Source organism: Oreochromis niloticus, linkage group LG12 (assembly GCF_001858045.2).
Source record: "Oreochromis niloticus isolate F11D_XX linkage group LG12, O_niloticus_UMD_NMBU, whole genome shotgun sequence".
Classification (NCBI taxonomy): Eukaryota; Metazoa; Chordata; class Actinopteri; order Cichliformes; family Cichlidae; genus Oreochromis; species Oreochromis niloticus.
In genome coordinates, this window is record NC_031977.2 from 10,111,294 (window position 1) to 10,131,541 (window position 20,248).

Consider the following 20,248-nt stretch of genomic DNA (forward strand, 5'->3'; position numbering starts at 1 on the left):
TGTGGCAGATGGCTGCTCCTCCCTAAGCCTGGTTCTGCAGGAGGTTTCTTCCTGTTAAAGGGAAGTTTTTCCTTCCCACTGTCGCCAAGTGCTTACTCATAAAGGGTCATCTGATTGCTGGGCCTGTATTACCGTAGGGTCTGTACAATGTAAAGCACCTTTAGGTGACTGTTGTTGTTGTTATTTGGCGCTATATCCATAAAACTGAATCAAAAACTCTCTTGTTCTTTAAGTTTGAGAAGCTGGCAGATAAGGACCTGCAAGGTATCTGTCGAACTCGTGTAGGTACTCTGGCTTCCCACTAAAACCAGTTTGTTTAAATGGAGTGGTACATACTGTTGAATTTCCAGGTCACCCTTTATTTCTTAGAACTTGAGAGTTTCAGAAGAACATTAGATTTTGATTTTTTTGGCCCATTTTAGCACTATAATTTGACCCGCAGAGCCTGATTCTCCGCCCGAACCACTAACCAAATTTACCACTTCTTTAATCAATGCAACAGCGGACGTAATAGGAACGGGGTTTTCAAATGATTAATCAGTCTTTTAATGTGATAAACTTGAGTTCGGTAGCACAATGTGCCACAGGAGAACAGAAGTAATGGTTGCTAATGAGGCCCAATGTATGCCTTTGTAGATACTCCATTAAAAAATTCATAAATGATTTATGATGAATTATTCCATTAATCATTATTTGCCATTTACAAGATTTCCAATCAATTTCAGGTTACATTAGAAGAAAACAAATGTGCTTTCAAAAATAAGGACTTTTCAAAACATAAGTGATGCCGGTCTTTTTTTTTTTTCCTGTATTGCGTATTAAAAATGAAAACATGTTAATTCTTCAGCATTTAATATGCTTTTCTTCCATATTTAGCCAATTATAAAACGCACTCTGTTTTTGTTTACATTCTACACAACGCACAATCTGTTTGTTATTTTTAATAACCTGTCTGATGAAAAGTAAATGGTCTCACTTGTTCAGTATCTTGTTTCGTTTTTCTTGAGAGAAGGACTCCAGCTGCAGCGTCTTGTGAGTGAGAAACGCCACGGTCAAATGAAAGTAGTTATTCCACAGCTGCGAGGGGAAGCAGGGTTTTCAAATATTAATACCATAATTAACCGATTTCGAGTTTGTGTTTAATAAAGAATGTAACCTCTACTAAAGCAGGAGGAGGACGAGACTAACCTGGAGTTCAAAATGCGCCTGGTCCAGGAAAAACTTGTTAAGGACATCCGAGTACTGGTTAATGGCCCTGAGGAAGACTCCCATCTGCACCAGGTTCATGACCATCCAGTCAGCGGGGAAGACATTTCCCATGAGGTCTTTAAACATGATGAATGTCTCCATGAGGAAGTCCTTGGGTCAAAAGTACAATAAAATCATTACTGCATGGGTTTGCTCTCCAGCCCTTTAAAGAAATATAATAAAAAAGCCCAAAAATTCACAGCGCTGCAACTACACGTCAGTCACGCATAATGATCCCACGGCTTAATTAAGGCCCACGGACATCCTCATCATGCGTGCTTAATCCACTGCATGAAATGTCTAGAATCAATATTCTCTTAAGGAGCAGTAAGTGGCCTGGGTGGTTTAAAGCCTGTTATTGATGAGATGCTTCAGGACAAGCTGTAGCCAAGAGGGGAGGAACCAAGACACTTACAATGATATCCTGTCTCGTCTTGAAGGTGCTGATGTAGTGGGAGTAATGCATGTCGTCCATTTGTTTGAGGATCGCCGTCATGCAGGCGAGATAGTGACCCTGCCACAAGAGAGACACAGTCAAATGTCTTTCAAGGTAAAAAAAAAAAAAAAAGACACTTTCAGCACATATTTTACATATTCAGCCATATATATATATATATATATATTATATATATATATATATATATATAGCAATTGTTGATGTCAGTGCCATTAATATTAAAATCAATGCTGACAATGTGGTTGTCAAGGACACATTTCAGCTGTAATATCAGTGCGTCTTACAATGAGAGGAGATGATCGGTCCATGCTGATGACAGTGCGATTAACCCTGCGAAGAAGCCTCTCCATTATCAGCTGAACGTGCCCCCTGGTTGGACCCTGCGCAGACAGAACAGCTTCAGGCACCGTTACCAGCGACGCAGACGTGCTGTCACAGACTGACAGAATCCCTTTTTGTTAAACTGTTAACAGCGGCGCTTTCATTATTTTTGAAATACTCAGCTTTGACAGTGCCGTCCCCGCTATAACACAGTAGAGATGAATGAAATTCCCTTTGCGGTGCCCGCAGTATTTAATTTTAAAATAGACACACACACACACACACACACACACACAAAATATAATAACTCAATCAATTAGTGGATTGACTCATAAGATCTATGGGTTCCAGGTGTCAAGCATTTCTCTATCAGAAACTGGATATGTCCAGATTTTAGTCATATTAGAGTAAAAACTCAAGAGAAAAAAAATTGTGGTCGTCCATTTTTTTTCCGCGTTTCTGACCAACAAGTAGTTCTGGCAACTAACTGCTCCTCAGGTGGTTGAGAGTGCAACAACCTCAACCTCCGTGTGACCTCTGGTTGCCTGGTGGAATCTGTCTCCAAACCATTGCGGCCTGATTCATGCTGATTGCAATCACTCTCAGACAAACTGGCGAAGGCTTGTGAATAATAGCAGACTGCTGCCAGCACGTTGCAGCTAATCACAGTCATTCGGTGCCAATGAGCTCAGAGTTGGAACTCAACTCAACTGGTTGCCATCGGGTTGTATTCTGGTTATAATCCTTTATAAAAGAGAGGCTGCCAAGCGCCTATGTCATTTTGCTGTCCTGCAGCAACTATGTCCCTGTTTGTGGGGGAATGTCTGAATTCCTGTTATAAATCCACGTGGTTCTGGCTGGATTATGAATATGAATGGTTAATGTACATTTTGTATACATGTAGAAGGCTCCAGATTTGCGATTTTTACCAGATTGCATGAAAGTTGCAAACTGAATTAATCAGGATTAATTTATGCTTTTTGGCAATGGCAAGAAAACTTAGAAGCACTTCAAAAATAAAAACAAATGTGTAGAGCCTATAAGAGACTGCCAGGTCTAAGGTTTTTAGCGTTTTACTGGATTCAGCTCTAAATTTACTGACACCACGTCGTCAGCTTGGCTACATTTGTGACCACAAAGCTGAGTGTAAACTCAGCAGCAGTTTGCATATCACCAAGCTACACACGAAGCCGGCTCTCTCATCTAAACAGTAAAAAGATACCGCAGTGGGATTTGTTGAATTTATTGCTTTCTACTTTATTACTCTGTCATGCTTGTGCTGAATCATCCTTTGACATAGCTCTATTTTTGGAACTCGTGAATATGGGCAGGTCGCTGGTCTGTTGTGGTCTGCTGTTTTTCTTTAGGTATAAAATAACAAGGATGAAATTATTTTATGTGCAGCAAATATTTTTCATGTTTATTAAGGTTAGAAGGTAGACTTCACACTAGTAAATGTAGGTTTGTGGATTATCCAGACAACCTATGTGGGAAGTGATGCGACTGCCATTTTTCTTCTAGCTGGAGCATCAAAGAAGGAAATTCCATTCATCTCCGGTATAATAGGGTGGAGGGAGGGGAGGAAAAAAGTCACTAGAGAGCAATATTTCAAAACCTAGGCAAGTAAAAGTCAAACTGGGATAACTAGATGTTCCACTTAACCATCCATCCATCCATTTTGAACAGCTTATCTTGGATAAGCACAACAGTGGCAGCAGGGTAAGCAGAGCAGCCAAGACATTCCTATCCTTAACTACATCCTCCACCTTCTCCAGAGGATCGCAGATTCCTCCAGGTCAGATGAGATCTATAATCCCTCCAGCATGCTATGGGTCTGCCTAAGGCCTTTTTCCCCAGTTAAAAGTACAAAGATAAAATCTAAAAATAGGCTCAATTCACCCCAACTGGCTCCTTGTGATGGTAAAGAGCAGCAGTTTTTCTTTGTGGTCCCCATGGATACCTAAGCTCTTTACCCGCTCTCTGTGGATAAATTGAATTTTGGCAGCTCGTATCGACCACCTCATTTCTGACGAGATAATTCCTACGGTAATTTGGACATGAAGTAGTAATTGCCTCACCACGTTTTTGCGGTCCAGGTTGTCCAGCACTGTGCTGAGCAGCTGGACGCAGGCCTCGTAGTCTGGTTTAGTCGAGTGGTCGTCCAGCTGCCCACTCAGCTGATCGGTAACAAGCGGCAGAAGCACATCTCGACACTCTGAGGGAACACGGCGCATTTCCCGTTAATGGATTTAACCTAATAAACTTGTACGCAAGTGTAAAAGTTGTTTTTCCTCTTTCATCTCGTACGAAATGTCATCACGGGCTTTTTTTTTGAGCCTCAAGGACTCCTACCTGGCTGCCTGAAAAGGTCACTCTCCACCATTTTACACATGCAACCAAGCTTCTGACGCACGAGCTGAGAGTCGGGAATGCTCTCGATGAACTTCGCGAGGAGAACGCTGAAAGAAAAAGAGGCAAAAGAGCAGCTGTGACAATTTTAATGCTATTCACATTTCACATCCAGTAATTATAGTCACAGAGGACTAATGAGCCGCACACACGACGGGTTGATTTTACAGCGGCAAGAATTGAGGAAAAACGCCTCCTTTGCTCAGAAGTAAATATGACAATTTGCACGTAGACAGGCAATTATCATTTCCCGCTGTGCAAACTCTCTGGAGAGTTACCTGAGCTCCACAGGATCAAACACAGTCTGGATGTCATTAATGATGCTGGGGAGGTATTTCAATATAGCCCCCTGAAAAAAAAGCAAAGAATCAGGTCTCATCAGGCTGAAGACTGGAGACGATTTTTATTCTCTAGTCAAACAAGCTTTTAAACTGAGCTTTTTCCTCACCTCACCGAGCCCGCCAGCAAAGAGCTCACATTATTTTGCAGTTAATTTGTACAGCTTCCTCCATAACTTGTGTACAACAGTGTAACACATTTTTCACAGCTGGATTGCTGCAGTTATTGAACAGCAGCAGCAGAAAAATAGAGACCAAAAACCAAAATAATATCTTCATAAAGTCTGACCAGCTGCATTTTAGTTCCATTGTAAAGCTAGACAAATGGCTTTTTGGTTTAAAAAAATAAATAAATACAATTATAAAGTGCTTCCACGTGATATATTTAGTTCCTAAACACACAAACACCTTCAGTGTACCTTTATCTTTACTCCCTCATCCAGCGGTCTGTCCATGAGAGAGTTGAAAGAGAGGAAGAGGGTGCGGATGGAGTTGAAGAAAGCGTCTCCGTCCTCGCTGTTCCCATAGAACCTGCGGAAAAAACACCACCATTAAAACACAAGAAGCCACCCTCGGAATGATGGAAATGCTGAGGGGATTCTTGTGTTGCAGTGCTTCTCGTACCTGAGATAGAGGACTCGGGACTGTACAATAAACCTGAACAGGTACTTGAGAGCTTTGAGTGCGGTATAGAGTCTCTCAGTCAGGCCGGGCTCTTCAGCATGGCCCACATAGTAGTTAAGCACCCCGGTTAGCTTCCTGAGAAAGTGAATCAGTTAGACATTAAGGTCTAAGGGGGTAATTACGGTGTGGGAGGAGAAGAAGAGCTGAAAGAATTAAGAATAAACAGCACAAGCTATTAAAAGTATAAATATAGAATGGGGACTCACACGTAAGCCAAGGTGGCGCTGAAGTGCTTGTTGATGTAGGTTTCCAAGACGGGGTTAAAGTGCTGGAATTTGATGTCGCCAATAAGAGTAATTATAAATACCTGGATAAAAGCAAAAAGAACAAGGAGGAAATAAAACTAAAGCCTGTGCAGATTTAAACAGTTCATAAAGGTTATCATTTTATGTAAATGAAAAGTTGTTCACTCCTCTAACGTTATAGAAAGGCTGTATCAAGTAGGCGCTAATGCAAACAGAGCATCGCACAGTCACTACTTCACACCAAGTGCCAGGTTTTGGTAAAAAATTACTAGTTCAAACAATCGGAAAAACATCAAGAGGCAAATGTGCTCAAAACTGCTATGAATGGCCACATTTCAAAAAGTCTGCCATCACAGAAAAGAGGGAGGCATGATATGATTTAAATATAGAGACGACAACACACATTTTCATACAGTGTGTCCTAGAAGGCTTTCACAGCGTTCCACTTAGCTGTTTGCACGAGAAGTGCCAGATTCAGTTATGTTACAAACGGAAGAAAACAGAGAGACGAGAAAGTTTTAACCCCAATTACTCTGTCACCATCGCCTGGGTGTGAAAGTCAGATTGCTGCTTTCAGGAGTCACAGTAATAATAAACAGTGGGACCTTGCTTTGCCAATCTAGGCATCAAAAAAAAAGAAAAGGTGCGTGTGTGTGTTTGTGGGGGTAGGGATCAATCATCTCGCAAGCAGTTCTGATGGACATGGACTACGCTGGGGCATTATACGTGTTCAAAAGCCAAAAACACCGGGTGGCTTTTAAGAAGCAGGCACAGGAACTGCATTTATCATCAAGGCTGGTGATCGCAGCAACTTTCACCCAATTTTTGTAAATTTCAGAATGAATTTAAATTTGAGGAGAAAAAAGTCTAAACTTGTAAAATCAGTTCAGTTTTATTATTATGACTTATTTTTCTTCCCTGTGAACTGATTCAGCCTGAGGGAACGCAAACTGAAACTCAACAGTAGGAATTAACACATACTGACACTGGCTGCTGTTCCATGCAAACTTTTTTTTTTTCCCTAATTGTGATTGGGCATTTCAGGCGTGTGATTCTGCGATTCCACATAAATGAAAAAACAAAGTGACAAGAATGTCGACTGTCTTTGACATGGTTTGATCAGCTGACTAAAGATGGACATATATACTGTACAGTTTGTTCACTGCAACAACAACGGTGCCTGTCATTGGGTAGCCAGAGGACATTGACAGGAAGATCTCAGCAAGCCACTAATCAGGTTAAATCATTTACATTTGATTTGTGTTTAATCTGATGGGATTATGAAAAGGTTTATTTCACACCTCTGCAATTAAGCAATAGGTTGATCCCAATTATGGAGTGTTTTTTAATTGTGTTTGTGCTTTTAAACCGATGAGAATCCTAATATTAGGCTATATGCAATTGTAGCTCCTGTGACTAACCAAGGCATTAAACACCGGAGTGTCAAAGGTGTCCTTTTCTGAGGTTTCCATCATGATGTTGAACAGGGCATCGAGAGTGTCCTGGAGAAACTGTGGATTAAACAAAAACCTGTTACAACAGTGCCATTAAACACAGTTCTCTAAAACACTCTAGACAATTTATTTAATGTAACACATTTTTGTGCATACTTTAACTATCTCGCTTCCTTCCACCTCCATGAGTCTTTGCAAAATCTGGTCAAGATCCTCAGTGTTAGACCTCCAGTTCAACAGGCCGAGTAGATCCACTAAAGGAGAAAGGGGAGAAAACAAATGAACAAACAAAAAAATTGCAAGAGCAACGTCTCCTCTGTTACCACATCACTTAATGTAATGCATATTAAAAGGCAGAAATTTCAGCATTAATTGAATCAGAAATGCATCAGACAGCATCAACACATCAGCGAAATATTAGCAACACGGATCACTCTCATTCATTTCAAAGCAATCAGCGGGGAGGTCAAATGACAGTATGCTTAGCTATCCATCAACAAAGCTGTTTCAGTTCTTAAAACACCACTTGTGACAGGACATCTTTTCATTATGACAGGCTGGAAGGGTGGCAGAAAAAATAAGAGATGAGCCAGATGGTACCATTCTGAGTGAGTTTAGTGGAGCAGGTGAGTGTGGCAAGCTGGAAGCTGTCCTTAGTCACAGGAATGACTCCTGAATGGTGGAACTGCTTTCCCGTTTGCTTCTCCTTCTCCTCCACTTCCGCCCAGGTTGCTGGCAAGGTGAGATAAACCTTTGCATCCTCTGCTTTTTTCACGTCAACCTAAGAAAAGTCAGAAACTAGGGAATGAATCATGTGGTTTCACTGATCAATGGAAATCTAATTTCATATTTATTGACTCTGGAGAGATTCATGCATAATCCATTTACCCACTGTCAGCTATTCAAGACAGGCTTTTTGCATAATTAGATAAAAGCAATAAACATTCTCTTGCTTATCTTAAAGCTCAATGAATTACCTTTAACACGGCATAAATATATGAAAAGCATCCTGTCCTATACATCATACCGCAACAATACCTTGTAGACGATAAGATCGTGTCTGCCATCTCTCAGCGTGGTTCCGTCTCCTCTCATAAGCCGAACGAAGGCCATGCCAAAGGGCTTCTCTGACTTGTCCCTAGCTGAAGGGCACACAGGAGCATAAGACGGGAACTCATCCAAGAACACTCACACTAGCTGTGTTTAACATGGTGGCAGCATTACACGTGGGTGTTTGTCATACAAATAAGGCACAGTCACTCACAGTCCTGGGAGGATCTGTGTCTAAACATCACCCTCAAGTGGCAGCGGCACACGTCTTCAATGGGAATCGTCACCTTGCAAGGACAAAGAAATAAAGGTACTGGAATTAGGAAATGTGCTAATACAGGATTATACATATGGAACAAATGCGGGTGGGAGATTTACATATAGCGCATTCAACCAATGCAGTCCCTACAGATTATTGTATAAATTGAGCCACAGCAAATCCATTTTGAAAAGAAATCTCATTAGATAACATGACGGCACAGAGCTGCTCATGTGGGTGCTTGCTGTGAGCTTACCTTCACCGTTTCATTCCAACAAGGCTGCTTCACCTGGTAGTAAATGACAGACTTGTACTCTGTTATGCCATCGTAACCAGCTCCAGGGAATATGGCTTTCTAAAGACATTAAAGGAAGAGATTAGTTTACATGACAGGAACATCTTCAATGTTCTTTCTGCTGTTTTCAATTGTCTCTGACTTTCTTCTTTTTTGGTTAAAGTACAGCCAAGCACATAAAATTGCTACATGTAATCAATACAGAGTTACCAAACTTCAGTTATCAGTTAGATAATGATCCAGCAATACGGACGGTCTCCCGCCAAAGGATTTTAAGAAACGATTTAGCTTTAATGATTTGGTAGATCCCTCCTTCTCTTCATCCACTGCTGCTTATCTGAGTTTGGGTCATAGTCGAAGCCCCACCTTCCCTCACCCAAGCCACCTCTTTCAGCTCATCTCAAGGGACACCGAGTTGTTTCCAATCCAGCTGAGAGATATAATTTCTCTGTTGAGTCCTAGCTCTGCCCTAGGGCCTCCTCCTAGTAGGACTTGTCCAAAACTAGGAGGTTTCCAAGAGGCATCCTAATCAGATGCCTGATCCACCTCAACTGGCTCCTTTCAATGTTAAGGAGCAGCAGCTCTACTCCAAGTCCCTCTCAAATGACTGAACTCTAACCCTATTGCTTCAGGGAGAACCCTACCACCCTTTGAAGCAAACTCATTTATCTGCAACCTCATTCTTTCGGTCACTACCCAGAGCTCATGACCAGAGGTGAGGGTAGGAACTTAGATTGGCCAATAAATTGTCTGCTTAGCTTTAACAACAGATTAATACAGTGTCCGCTTCACTGAGGACGTGGTGCCAATCCGTCTGTCAATCTCATGCTACACTCTCACATCACTTTGGACAAGACACCAAGACACTCGAATCCTCCATTTGAGGAAGTCTGGGAGTCTGGGAGTGAACACTCCACCATCTTTTGACTCTTTTGACTAAGGCCATGACCTCAGACTTTGGAGGTGTTGATTCTCATTCCCACCACCACTATACACATCATCGTCTGCAAAAAGCAAAGATGAAATCCTGAGGCCACCAAAAAGGAGACCCTCCACTACCGAGCTATGCCTAGAAATTCCATCTATAAAAATTATGAACGGAATCAGTGACAAAAGTCAGCACCCACAGGAAACGAGTCAGACTTGCTGCACGAAATACAGATCAGTTGTACTGCGATCAAATTAGCCCTACATTTCATATATTATCCCTCCCCTCACCCCCAACCAGTCGTGACATATGGCTGCCCTTCCCTGAGCCTGGTTCTGCCTGAGGTTTCTTTCAGTTAAAAGGGAGTTTTTCCTTCCCACTGTTGCCAAAGTGCTTGCACATAGGGGGTCGTGTGAATGTTAGGCCTTCTCTGTATTATTGTAGGGTCTTTACCTTAGACTATTAAGCCCTGTGGCACAACTGTTTTTGTGATTTGATGCTATATAAATATATTCAATTCAGTTTTATTTAAGTAGTAGCTTGAAATTTATATTTTGGCTGCTCCAACGCCACAACCATATGCAGGCAGATTTTTACACCAGATGCTCGTCTTGAAGCAACTCTGAAGGGGTTTGTGTATCCAGCTGGAGTCAAACCAGCAGCCTTTCAATTGCAAAGCGAATGTGTAAACTACCACACTATAGAGCTACATAAATAGGTTCATTTAAAAACATTGACTTGAGTAAAGAGCCTTTTCCCAACAGTAAAATAAAAATGAACAAACAGCTGATTAAGCTAAAGACTAAAGATGAGAAACAAATTATTTAACTGTAAAACAGGATTGTCTGCAGCAGGAATAGCTGCTACTTAAGAAGTTATCATGCATATCATTGCATTGGAAAGACAACTCTCACTCTGGAGACACTCATATGGAAGCTGCAGGTATGTATTAAACCAATGGAAAGAATTCTGCAAATAGCTGGAAGCAACGAAGCAAGCTTCAACTCCAAATGATGTTTTACAAAATCCACATTAGGCCATATTTATTGGTGAATCTCATCAATAATCTCTAACAGAGAGGTATGGGGCAACTTGAGCAAGTGAACTGTGCTTTGGGCTTTCCAGTTTTTATAGACTAGTGTTTACTAAATAGAAACAAAACAGAACTTCTGATTGTTGATAAGTAAAATAGAACACTTTTCTATCTTTAGGGCTGTCCAGAACCATGGTTACATGTATATTGTCACAATTATATGACTTATAAAAAGATGCCATTCAGTAAGCTGGATTAAGCTCAATTTAAATTACTTTTTTTTTTTTTCTTCAATAAAAGATTTTTTTTTTTTTTTTTTTAAATTTCATTCACTGGTCTATTTTACCTCCATGGGCTTGCCTTCATCATCGTGCACACTCAGTATGACCTCTACATTTTTGGGGGTCTTCTTTTTACCACGGTCAAACTCTCCTTGTAGCAAGGTTACATAAATATCATTCCTCACGTTTCCTGGACAAGGGATAAAAGACGATCAGAAGGTTGTGTTGAGAAATTACAAAAAAAGCTCGTCACAGCTTTGTGAGCAATTAAAATGAGCATGACCATGGTAAGAATTGCCCATCAACAAAGGCTTTAATTCACCAGGGAGGATGATTTCTGGAAAGCCCATTTTCCTGACGATAGCTGTGCTGCGGTCCACAAAGTGGGGGTAGTCCTTCCTGACTTGGGTAAGGTCCCCTGGGAGAAGCTTCATGGTCACAAACAGCCCTGCCAGCAAACATGTAAAGAAATTCAATGAGGCAGACTGCAGAAGCGTACACCTTGCAGACCCCTCACACATCAATTATTTTCCTCAAAGCAAAAAAAAGGTCAATTTTGAGCAACCCTCTAAAATCACAGGGGAACACACTGTCTGTGAGCACTTCATTTTACCCTGGCCTTTGTGATTGACCTCCCGCGTGGCAATGACTTTGTTGAAGACAGCTGTGAGGGGCTCGTTCTCTCCTATGACTCGAGAAGGGATGCGCGGAGACATGATGAGCTGCCTCTGACGGATGTAGGTTTCCATAGCTATCCTGAGAGGGAAAATATAGAGGTGACAATACAATAAAAGTAAAAAATAAAAAAATAATCAACTGCCAGCATCTTTGACAGGTGACAAACAAATGGACGGAAGAGCTGCGAAGGCACTGTGAGGCTTTCTGGAGTTTTTGACAACACGCAGCATCTCTCCCACAACCCTGCTGCTCTGCTCGAGCGACTACAGCAGAGTAAAGTTGCTTAGAATACTAGCACTACTCTAACCTTTCATAAGACAAACACCAATGTGTATACTTTAAAATATAGATTATAGATTCCCAAAAAAAGAATCGATCAGTTTTGATCTTTAAAGTACTTTAAAGCACTTGACCACATTTTTAGTTTACAGTTGCACCTCTATGGAAGTACTCAGTGAGGTTAGCCGAACGTCTTTGTATCAGAGTTACTAAAAACAGAATCACACAGTGCCGACGCTGTAATTACACAGAAGGGAGTGATCACAAAACTCTATTGTAGTGGTTTAGTAACAAGGAACAAGAAAAGGAGAAATGTGTCAGATAAGGTTTCACTATGTCAGGTTTCTGTGTGCTGCAAAAGCATATGTCACATTAAATCGATGAAATGTTGTGTTTTTACTCGTCTACGATGTTGGATTAGCTTTCAGTTCTCCAACACCATGCTACTGCTAGTCTGCTCTACCTGTGACTGGAGGTTAACACTGCAGATCAGGGTGTTAATCAAGGGCCAAAACAGGCCCAGCAAAAGGTCCCAGCTGGCTCACTGGATGGCTTTTTAAGGTGTAAAATTAGCAGAGAAAGAAAATCAATGGGTTTTTTTTGTTTTTTTGGAGGGGTTACTTTATTTTGCACCACAAAGCATGGTGTTACAGGCTGTTAGGGACGAGTCGCATCACGAGAGCTGTTGTCCAAACCATTAATTTAATTTGAGACAGAGGTCTGAATCATCATCACTTTTACAGCCTTCTTACCGACAAAGACATCACCCAAGGCTTTTACATAATGACATCAGACTAAGACGCTTAAGCCGACACACTGTGCTGACAGCAAACTGAATGTAGAAAAACTGAAACATATTGTTGTAACTGCATGTTTCTTGCGGCATCTCATGCTGTTTTGTAAATGGAAAGTTTATTAAATATGAACGTTTCTATATCTATGAACGTTAAGGTGAGGGTTTTTTTTTATACACTAGGTTATTAATTAGTTATTCTATTTCACCACACCAGCTCAGATTAAACTGGGCGATGTGTGTCCCAAGATGTAAGGTGAACTCTAGAGTTGCTACAGACAGCTTGCCAAAACTGGTGATCTCGATCAGTTCCATCTCACAGCCTTTCACCACGTTCAGTGCTCAGGAGAAAAATGTAACAGTGTCTCGTTGTAGTTATTTATTTTTTTTAATCTTGTGTTCAATTAAAAATGTACTTACCCTGGTCTATTTATATTTACCTAATTGTTCGTACAGTGCCAAAACATTTACTCTGTTAATGAAATGAAAAAAACAAAAAAATCATTAACCTGTCATGGCTGGAAAGCTTAAAACGCTCAGCGGTGCAATCTTTCCTTTGTATATGTCCAAACAAAACCTAATATTTATCTGAAGGCTTGCATATTTCCTGTCAGATACAAAGCACATAGGGCCAAAGTCTTTCAAGGTAAGAAGGATGCCATGAATTGAAAATTTAAATCAATATTTTTTTGGTCTCTACCTTCTCAAAAAAACAGAGTGATCTGTTCTAGAGTGAAAAGAAAAGAAAAACTGAGGTTAAAACTTGGTAAAATTTGTACAGAAGCCAGAAATGAGTCGAGATATTTTTGGGTCTCTTCCATCTACGATCCCTGTGAACATATGACTGTCATTGTTTATCTCCCACCTCCCCCTCCGGTTTGTAGGTGCCCTAAAAACATGATCTTGAAGCATCTCTTTCATTTAGAATTGCAAAAAGTGTTTTGTCCTTGAAATACAGTGTAGGAAAAGTCGAACTGCAGCCTTGGAAAAAAGAAAAAAAAAGCAAACGTAATGGAACACAGTTGGCAGTAAGCATAACTCGAGAGCTATTCATGTTCTTATGAATTATTTGTGCTCAATTGAGTTGCGTTACAAAACAAGACCGAGCCTGTAAACAGCAGAAATATGACAACATTAGAGGACTCACTGCTGAAAGGGGATGAAATGCTGTTTGTCCTCATCATCTATTTTGCCGTGGGCAATGTCTGTTATGTCCATCACTGCAATGACAAACACATTGACACATTCACAGTAAGGCTGCAGACTGAAAAAGACGAGCTAATTAACTAGATTTAACAGCGTTTTCTAGTAAATGCCAAAACGACAGCAAAATGGGAATCACCTTTTTTCTGTTTTATTTTTTAAAGAGCTCTGAAAGTTAATTTACTTATAAGTCTGGAAAGTGTATTTTCCACATCTGAAAAAGAAGCCGAGCCAGGTGTTGGATCCCGCTCACCTGTTGCCTGGCGCAGCAGAAAGCCAGCTTAGTAAGATATATTGAGCGGTCTTGATCTTGCCTTTGAATTGTTCATTTCACCCGGATCTTTTCCTAGAATGCTTTTTTTTAACGCTTTTTTTTCCTGGCTAAGAATAATATGACTTCTGAGTTGAATGTTCATTCTGACTCCGGTTTCAGTCCATTTGCTGGAACACCAGAGGAAAACCATTTCCCATCAAATCCACTAATCATCTGGCCGAAAACAAAAAGACAGTTGCTAAACCAATTTTCCTCCGACTGCCTTGCCAAGGCAGAGTGAAGGCATTTTCTAGGTCAGGAAGCAGGTGTTCCCATTTCGTTTCGACACATGGATCTTTCATTTCTCCACCTCAACAAAACTATTCATGCATCTGTACCACCAGAGAGGGCTTGCTTTTTCTTTTTTTTCCTTCTTAAATTGAACTTTTATACTGCTCGTACAAATATTAGGACATAAAAAGCCCCTCACCGGCCACACCAAACGGTCTCCTGAGTCCGCCTGTTTGTTTCTTGCCCTCTTTCAGCTCCATGCTGCCCACTCTGATGATCTGACACACCAGGAAGAGTCGCTGCCTCATCAAGTCAGTGCTGCTCAGGTCCTGGACACAGAGGACACACAAAAGATTATTTATTATGACACTGCGAGAGATAAGGTGCATTAGGCACAAAAGGCAGTGACTCTACTTGCCAGTCATTGTGTACATACACAGGGCTGGAGCTGAGGACCAGATGGAAAATATTTCCATGATAAAGGAGTGGAGTAAAAGCTTTAAACACATCGCCTTCCCAGCATGTTTATATGCTTATTTTTCTGAGGGTTTTTACTTTTCAAAGGACCATCCACTTGTGTGCTTTGCTATAATCTTAAACTGTGCACCTTGATTAATGTGGCTTTATCACACTCCAAACCACTAGCTCCTGATGGCACACATGGAGTTAACACACTGACTTGATTACAGACACCGCTTATTAACTTAAACAGAAGCAACATATTGGAGGCAAATGCATTCAAATTTTCAATGATGTGCTGTGAGTGAGTCATTCAGTGAAACTTTTAGTAAATTAGGAGCAATCCAGGGGCTAATTGTCTTCTTTGTCACAGATTTCAGGCAGCGCTTGGATTGTTTAAATCTGAAAGAGAGGGAACGCACTGTGGTGGGTAGGGATTCGGTTACCGTGAATAGCGCTGGCAGGTTGTTGAGTTTTTCAATTTCTTTAGGCATCCCCATACTGTCCCAGCGCACCAGGAAGTTCTCACTGCAAGAATTCAAATAAAAGTCACAGTTAGAGACGGCGTTATCTGAAACCAAAGCCAGTAATGTAAAAGCAGCATTATTTTATGTCTCACCCAATAAAATCCAAAAGTTTCCAGAAAAAAAATTTCAAGTGTCTGCATATTTTAAATGCCATAATTATAAGAGCCTAGATATCCCTGTAGGCCTTGCCAAACATAGGAGGATGCAGCCATCCTAAAAGAATCATCACCAGCCGGTCATTATTGGTATTTCTGTCAGGACCATTTTAGTCAAAACAAGACTGATTCCATCTGCAGTAAATTATATTTGGCGGTACGGCCCTGTTCTGGGACCTCCCTGAGAGCACACATCCCTGCATTTCCATGCACAAATAGGGAAAAATGCAGGTTGGACAGCAGCGAGACGCCCCCACAGAACAGAGCATCCCACACCCATAACAATGCACATAACATCAAAGCTGCATCTACACAGGAAGTGATTCGCAGCAACGTGGTGACCATGGAAAGCCAATGTCATTCAGGGTGGCTTTAAGCAATGCTGTCAACACGAAGCAGGTGGGTCATCTCCGTGGCAAGCAAGTGAAGTGAATACTTCACTTGCAGAATACTGAAGAGTGATGCATGACGGGCTACATTTAAGGACTACCTAGGCAACTGGAATTTCAACTAGCAACCAACTATGAAGTTCAATGCGATGCTTAACATTCGAATCACTCCATGTGTGGCTGCAGCTTCAGTGAGACAAAGCACGAGTAGCATGAAACGATGGAGGTGGGTTGTAAAGCAGCTTGCAGAGACAGCGATAAGAGTTTGCAGGCCAGCAGCTTAAACAGCAAACCACGAATAATATCTGCCAGCAGGACCCACACAAGGTGAGGCTGAGCCATCAGCTGACGTGGTGAGGCACTGAGGTCAGCTGGTCGGCCTGGGATTTCTCGCCAAGTCTGACTTCTTTCGGATTTAGCCCTGCCAGATCTAAAGCTATTTGTTGCAGTTGAAATGTTCCAGCTACAAGATCTCAACGTCTGAGAGTAAAGTGAAAACAGTGTCATTTCCACTCGTTGCGTTTGTACGTGGCGGGTCAGATATGAGCATCGGCAGTATGACTGTTTCAAGATTTTGCACCATTAATTTGTCTACTTTAGTAAACATTCAGTTAGCAAAATGTTTACTTTTTAAAGGTTGCTTTAATCACTTCCATTATTTATGCGGGTATAACGTCTAACAGCAAATACAGACAGTAGTTTTCTACACCAGCAAGCAGATGAATGCCTAACAACGATCAGCCTTGAGTGCTAATTTAAAGCAGAGCTGTGCTGAGTTATTTGACGATAATGCACAACCTCCAGCCATTATTACATTTGTTTTCCCCACTGCATTACATAAATAATTGCAATTCCTAATTTTTCACTTTAGCAGTTGTAGTATTGCGAGCCATTAATACTTCTTTAAAAGTTTTCTGATCAATTATATGAACATTGTGAACATTTCTACAGACTTTTAGAGGCACAGACGAGCGCAAACTATCAAACGGCAAACCTGTTTAGTTGTCGAGTTAAGAGAAAAAAACATAACAAGCTAACCTGATGAATTCAGACTGATCCGGGTCATACAGAGACATTAGCAGCTCGGCATCTTCTCCAATGTTACACACAAAGTTTTTCAAGTTCATGAGCAAGCTGTAGGTGTGCACCGTACTGAAAAGGGTCTGACGCCTCATTTCCAGGTTCTGTAGCCGTGTCTGCATGAAAACAAGGCCAGAAACAGTGAGCGGACAACAACATTAAATGAAACTGACAGCCGGTGATAGTATCAACAAATCGGAACTGTGCCTTCTCCTCTTGTATCCTGTCATCAACGCTGCGGGAGGCGGTCTCATGGGCCCGGAACAGGCTAACCGTACTAGTCCTGTCAGGATCCAGCATGTTTCCCGCTTCATCCCGCACCACCAGGTCCAGACCCAGAATCCTGAGCAAGCCAGAGGATCAAAACAGCATCAAATAAGTTTACAGAAGCAATTTTAAAAGGCTCACCCATACAACCCTTTCCTGAGGAGATTTCACAACAATAATAGTTCCTGAAAAAAAAAGAAAAAAAAAAAAAAAAAAGCAGGATTCATACCGGTTTCCATAATCAATCTTTGCTGTGACTTTCTTTTTGAGCTCTACAAGGTCATCCTTGGGCAGCGTTCCTGACACTATCTGAGATCGATATTCAATGAGGCTGTAGGCCATCTGCTGCACAGTCCTGAACAAAGTTGTCTTGTTCACCTGCCAGATAAACAGGCTTTATTATAAATAATACCTTCCTTCAGAGGAATGAAGAGCAATGAAACTTTATAACAAAAGTGTGTCAAAGGGGTGAAAAACAGAGGTGCACGGAACTGTGTGTACTAAAGTCAAAGTGGCAGATAAAAGAAAGAAAAGTCTCCACATACCACATACAGCTTCTGCCATATCTGGGCCCATTCCCTCAGAGTAGCTCCGAGCTCTTGTACCAGGGGTAAATCGGCCGGAATAATTATTTCCTGCTGGCTACCAGCCACAAAAAGAGAATAGAAAGACATTGGAAAAGTGGCTCATCACTCACAGATCATGTCATATAATTTGGATAGATTCAAGTGCTTTTCTATACATGATAAATAGGTGGATGGTTTCCTTACACAGCCAAGAAAAGCATTACTGAGTCCTCACTTATGATAATTGTAAGTGCACTGCTATGTCGCTGGCAAATCACAAGGCTGGACAGCAAACCAAAAGCAGAGTGGATTATCATCAAAATGATCTGTTTACTGATATGTGATCTCACCCTATTCCCTCAACTGTAGCCTCCTTTAAGTGGATGTAGGAAGCAGGGAAAATGCCCTGAAGAAAAAGAAAAAATTCATAGTGATCAGTATATTTACACGCACACATACACACCAAGACAATGATACTGTGATAATATAGCACTATTGCCCATACCTTCTGTGATTTCCTGCGTAGAGTGTAGCCCCTATACCAGCCTGAGAAGACATAAATTACCCAACAAAAATGTTACACTGAGGGGATAGAGCGAGATAGGAGTGATGTCAGGTGGACAATGTAATAGACTCATTTACATTACTATGCATAACACACTGAGCGCCAGTTAGTTCAACATCTCGTTTAAGTTCCTGTGTCAGCTTGCTTTAGATTAGGGGAAAGAGGGATGTGTCGGGGCCTGCTGTGTGCTTATACTCGCTCACCTTCAAATTTCTCAAGTATGTGCACCGTGTCCCCCACTTGTAGACACAGCTCCTGTTCACCACTGGCATCATAATTGTAGATCACTGAAGGACAAAGCAGGACTGTCTCATAATGTGAATCTTACACACACACACCAAAAACTGTTAACCAAAAGAAATTAAATAAAAAGGTTCGGGCAGACAGATTGATTGACGAGTTTTGTTCCTCCTCAAGGTCCGCTGGATTACTGCAAAAACCCCAAATCCCTTTTCAATCACTTATTGCACAGAGGAGCAAGTCTGTTTTAAAAGAAGTTCTGGATCAGAGGTTTGCAGTTTCTCACTGGAAAAAAGAAACCAATTCAACCTCCTTGTCACAGAGCACGCACGCGCAGCAGAGAGGATCTTGATCTTTGATTTATTCCTCATCTTATTGCGTTTTCTAAAAGCAGGCAGTGTGTTTGTGCAGCACGCCTCTGTGACTCGAACCTCCAAAGCGTTTGTGCTATTTTTAATTGAATTGGATGCCTTCGGGCTGTGATTAACGTTCCAGTAAATAGACCGCGCCGGAGCAGGTAGTTGCAGTGTCAAACGTGAGGAGTACCGCTAAAAAAGCAATGGCATCAGACTCTCCCTATATCCGATAACATGCCTGCTGTGACCTTTGGTCGGCAGTTACACTTGCAGCCTGTGTTTCTGCCAAGTGACTCACCTGCAAGCGCTGCCCCTCCCTGCTCTCATTTTTAACCTTGCAGCTTTCCTGGAGGCAGCTCCTATCTTTTCCTTTTTAGCGGTTTACCAGGACAGACATTGGAGGGGTTAATACAAGAAAATGCTTGTACGTAAAAACATATGTACACTCACTCATATACACACACATGCGCGCGCGGATAAAACTGCAAAACAGAAAACTTGGCAAACACTACTGTAGCAAAGGTCTTATTCACGACTTGAGGGAGCTGCAATAGCGCGCAGCCACTCATTCTCACAGTAAGATGGAGGAACTATGAGCAGAGCTCTGCCCTGACTTGCATGGTGATAATGCTTGTTGCTGGAGGCCAGATTTCACTGCACGCTCCAACTGGCTCAGCTTATCACACCTCAGTCTGAATACCAAAACTTGACAAATCACTGAATGTGACTGCTTTTCCTTCTCTTTGACTTCCTCCTCATCGGCAGATTTGTCTAGCTTTCCATAAAACACATTTTTGCTTGAGACTTTGTTTGCATTTCTGGAATATCATGCTGGTTTTTGGCGGCTGTTTTGTTAGGAGCACCTGGACAGGTGTGAGTTTCTTCCTTGTGTCAACAAAAAAGACAGCTAGTGGAACCTAACAACAGTTAAATTTTTCCTGCTTTTGAACATGAACATGAACAGAAGCGACAGATGTTGTTTTCCAATCCCAAATCTAAAAAAAAGAAAAGAAAATGATGGTGTGCAAAATGTAAATAATAACAGATTGCAATGTTTTGTAGAGCTCAGAAACCCAATTTTATTTACAACAGAACAAAGTATCAAATGTTTAAAGTGAGAAAATGTATCACTGTAAGAAAAGTTG

General features: G+C 41.4%; 1 protein-coding gene across 3 annotated transcripts in view; it reads right to left on the reverse strand.

Annotated features, from left to right (window-relative positions):
• dock5 (dedicator of cytokinesis 5) overlaps positions 1 to 20,248 on the reverse strand; it is a 38,997-nt gene that overhangs the window by 12,032 nt on the left and 6,717 nt on the right. For 2 of the 3 annotated variants that reach the window (XM_005473063.4, XM_003445649.5), the window contains exons 2-30: positions 18,711 to 18,794; positions 18,448 to 18,488; positions 18,293 to 18,348; positions 17,922 to 18,018; positions 17,606 to 17,754; positions 17,317 to 17,452; positions 17,068 to 17,225; positions 15,405 to 15,486; positions 14,699 to 14,828; positions 13,900 to 13,972; positions 11,616 to 11,758; positions 11,325 to 11,450; positions 11,068 to 11,192; positions 8,722 to 8,820; positions 8,421 to 8,493; positions 8,195 to 8,298; positions 7,757 to 7,937; positions 7,313 to 7,410; positions 7,124 to 7,213; positions 5,664 to 5,764; positions 5,398 to 5,532; positions 5,193 to 5,304; positions 4,714 to 4,784; positions 4,379 to 4,485; positions 4,105 to 4,241; positions 1,990 to 2,085; positions 1,664 to 1,762; positions 1,189 to 1,359; positions 977 to 1,077 (exon numbers count right to left, since the gene is read on the reverse strand). In XM_005473063.4, the coding sequence (XP_005473120.1) occupies positions 977 to 1,077; positions 1,189 to 1,359; positions 1,664 to 1,762; positions 1,990 to 2,085; positions 4,105 to 4,241; positions 4,379 to 4,485; positions 4,714 to 4,784; positions 5,193 to 5,304; positions 5,398 to 5,532; positions 5,664 to 5,764; positions 7,124 to 7,213; positions 7,313 to 7,410; positions 7,757 to 7,937; positions 8,195 to 8,298; positions 8,421 to 8,493; positions 8,722 to 8,820; positions 11,068 to 11,192; positions 11,325 to 11,450; positions 11,616 to 11,758; positions 13,900 to 13,972; positions 14,699 to 14,828; positions 15,405 to 15,486; positions 17,068 to 17,225; positions 17,317 to 17,452; positions 17,606 to 17,754; positions 17,922 to 18,018; positions 18,293 to 18,348; positions 18,448 to 18,488; positions 18,711 to 18,794 (3,175 nt within the window). Of the gene's footprint in view, positions 1 to 976; positions 1,078 to 1,188; positions 1,360 to 1,663; positions 1,763 to 1,989; positions 2,086 to 4,104; positions 4,242 to 4,378; positions 4,486 to 4,713; positions 4,785 to 5,192; positions 5,305 to 5,397; positions 5,533 to 5,663; positions 5,765 to 7,123; positions 7,214 to 7,312; positions 7,411 to 7,756; positions 7,938 to 8,194; positions 8,299 to 8,420; positions 8,494 to 8,721; positions 8,821 to 11,067; positions 11,193 to 11,324; positions 11,451 to 11,615; positions 11,759 to 13,899; positions 13,973 to 14,698; positions 14,829 to 15,404; positions 15,487 to 17,067; positions 17,226 to 17,316; positions 17,453 to 17,605; positions 17,755 to 17,921; positions 18,019 to 18,292; positions 18,349 to 18,447; positions 18,489 to 18,710; positions 18,795 to 20,248 lie in introns of those variants that run through there. The other variant, XM_025896993.1, reaches the window with a different exon arrangement.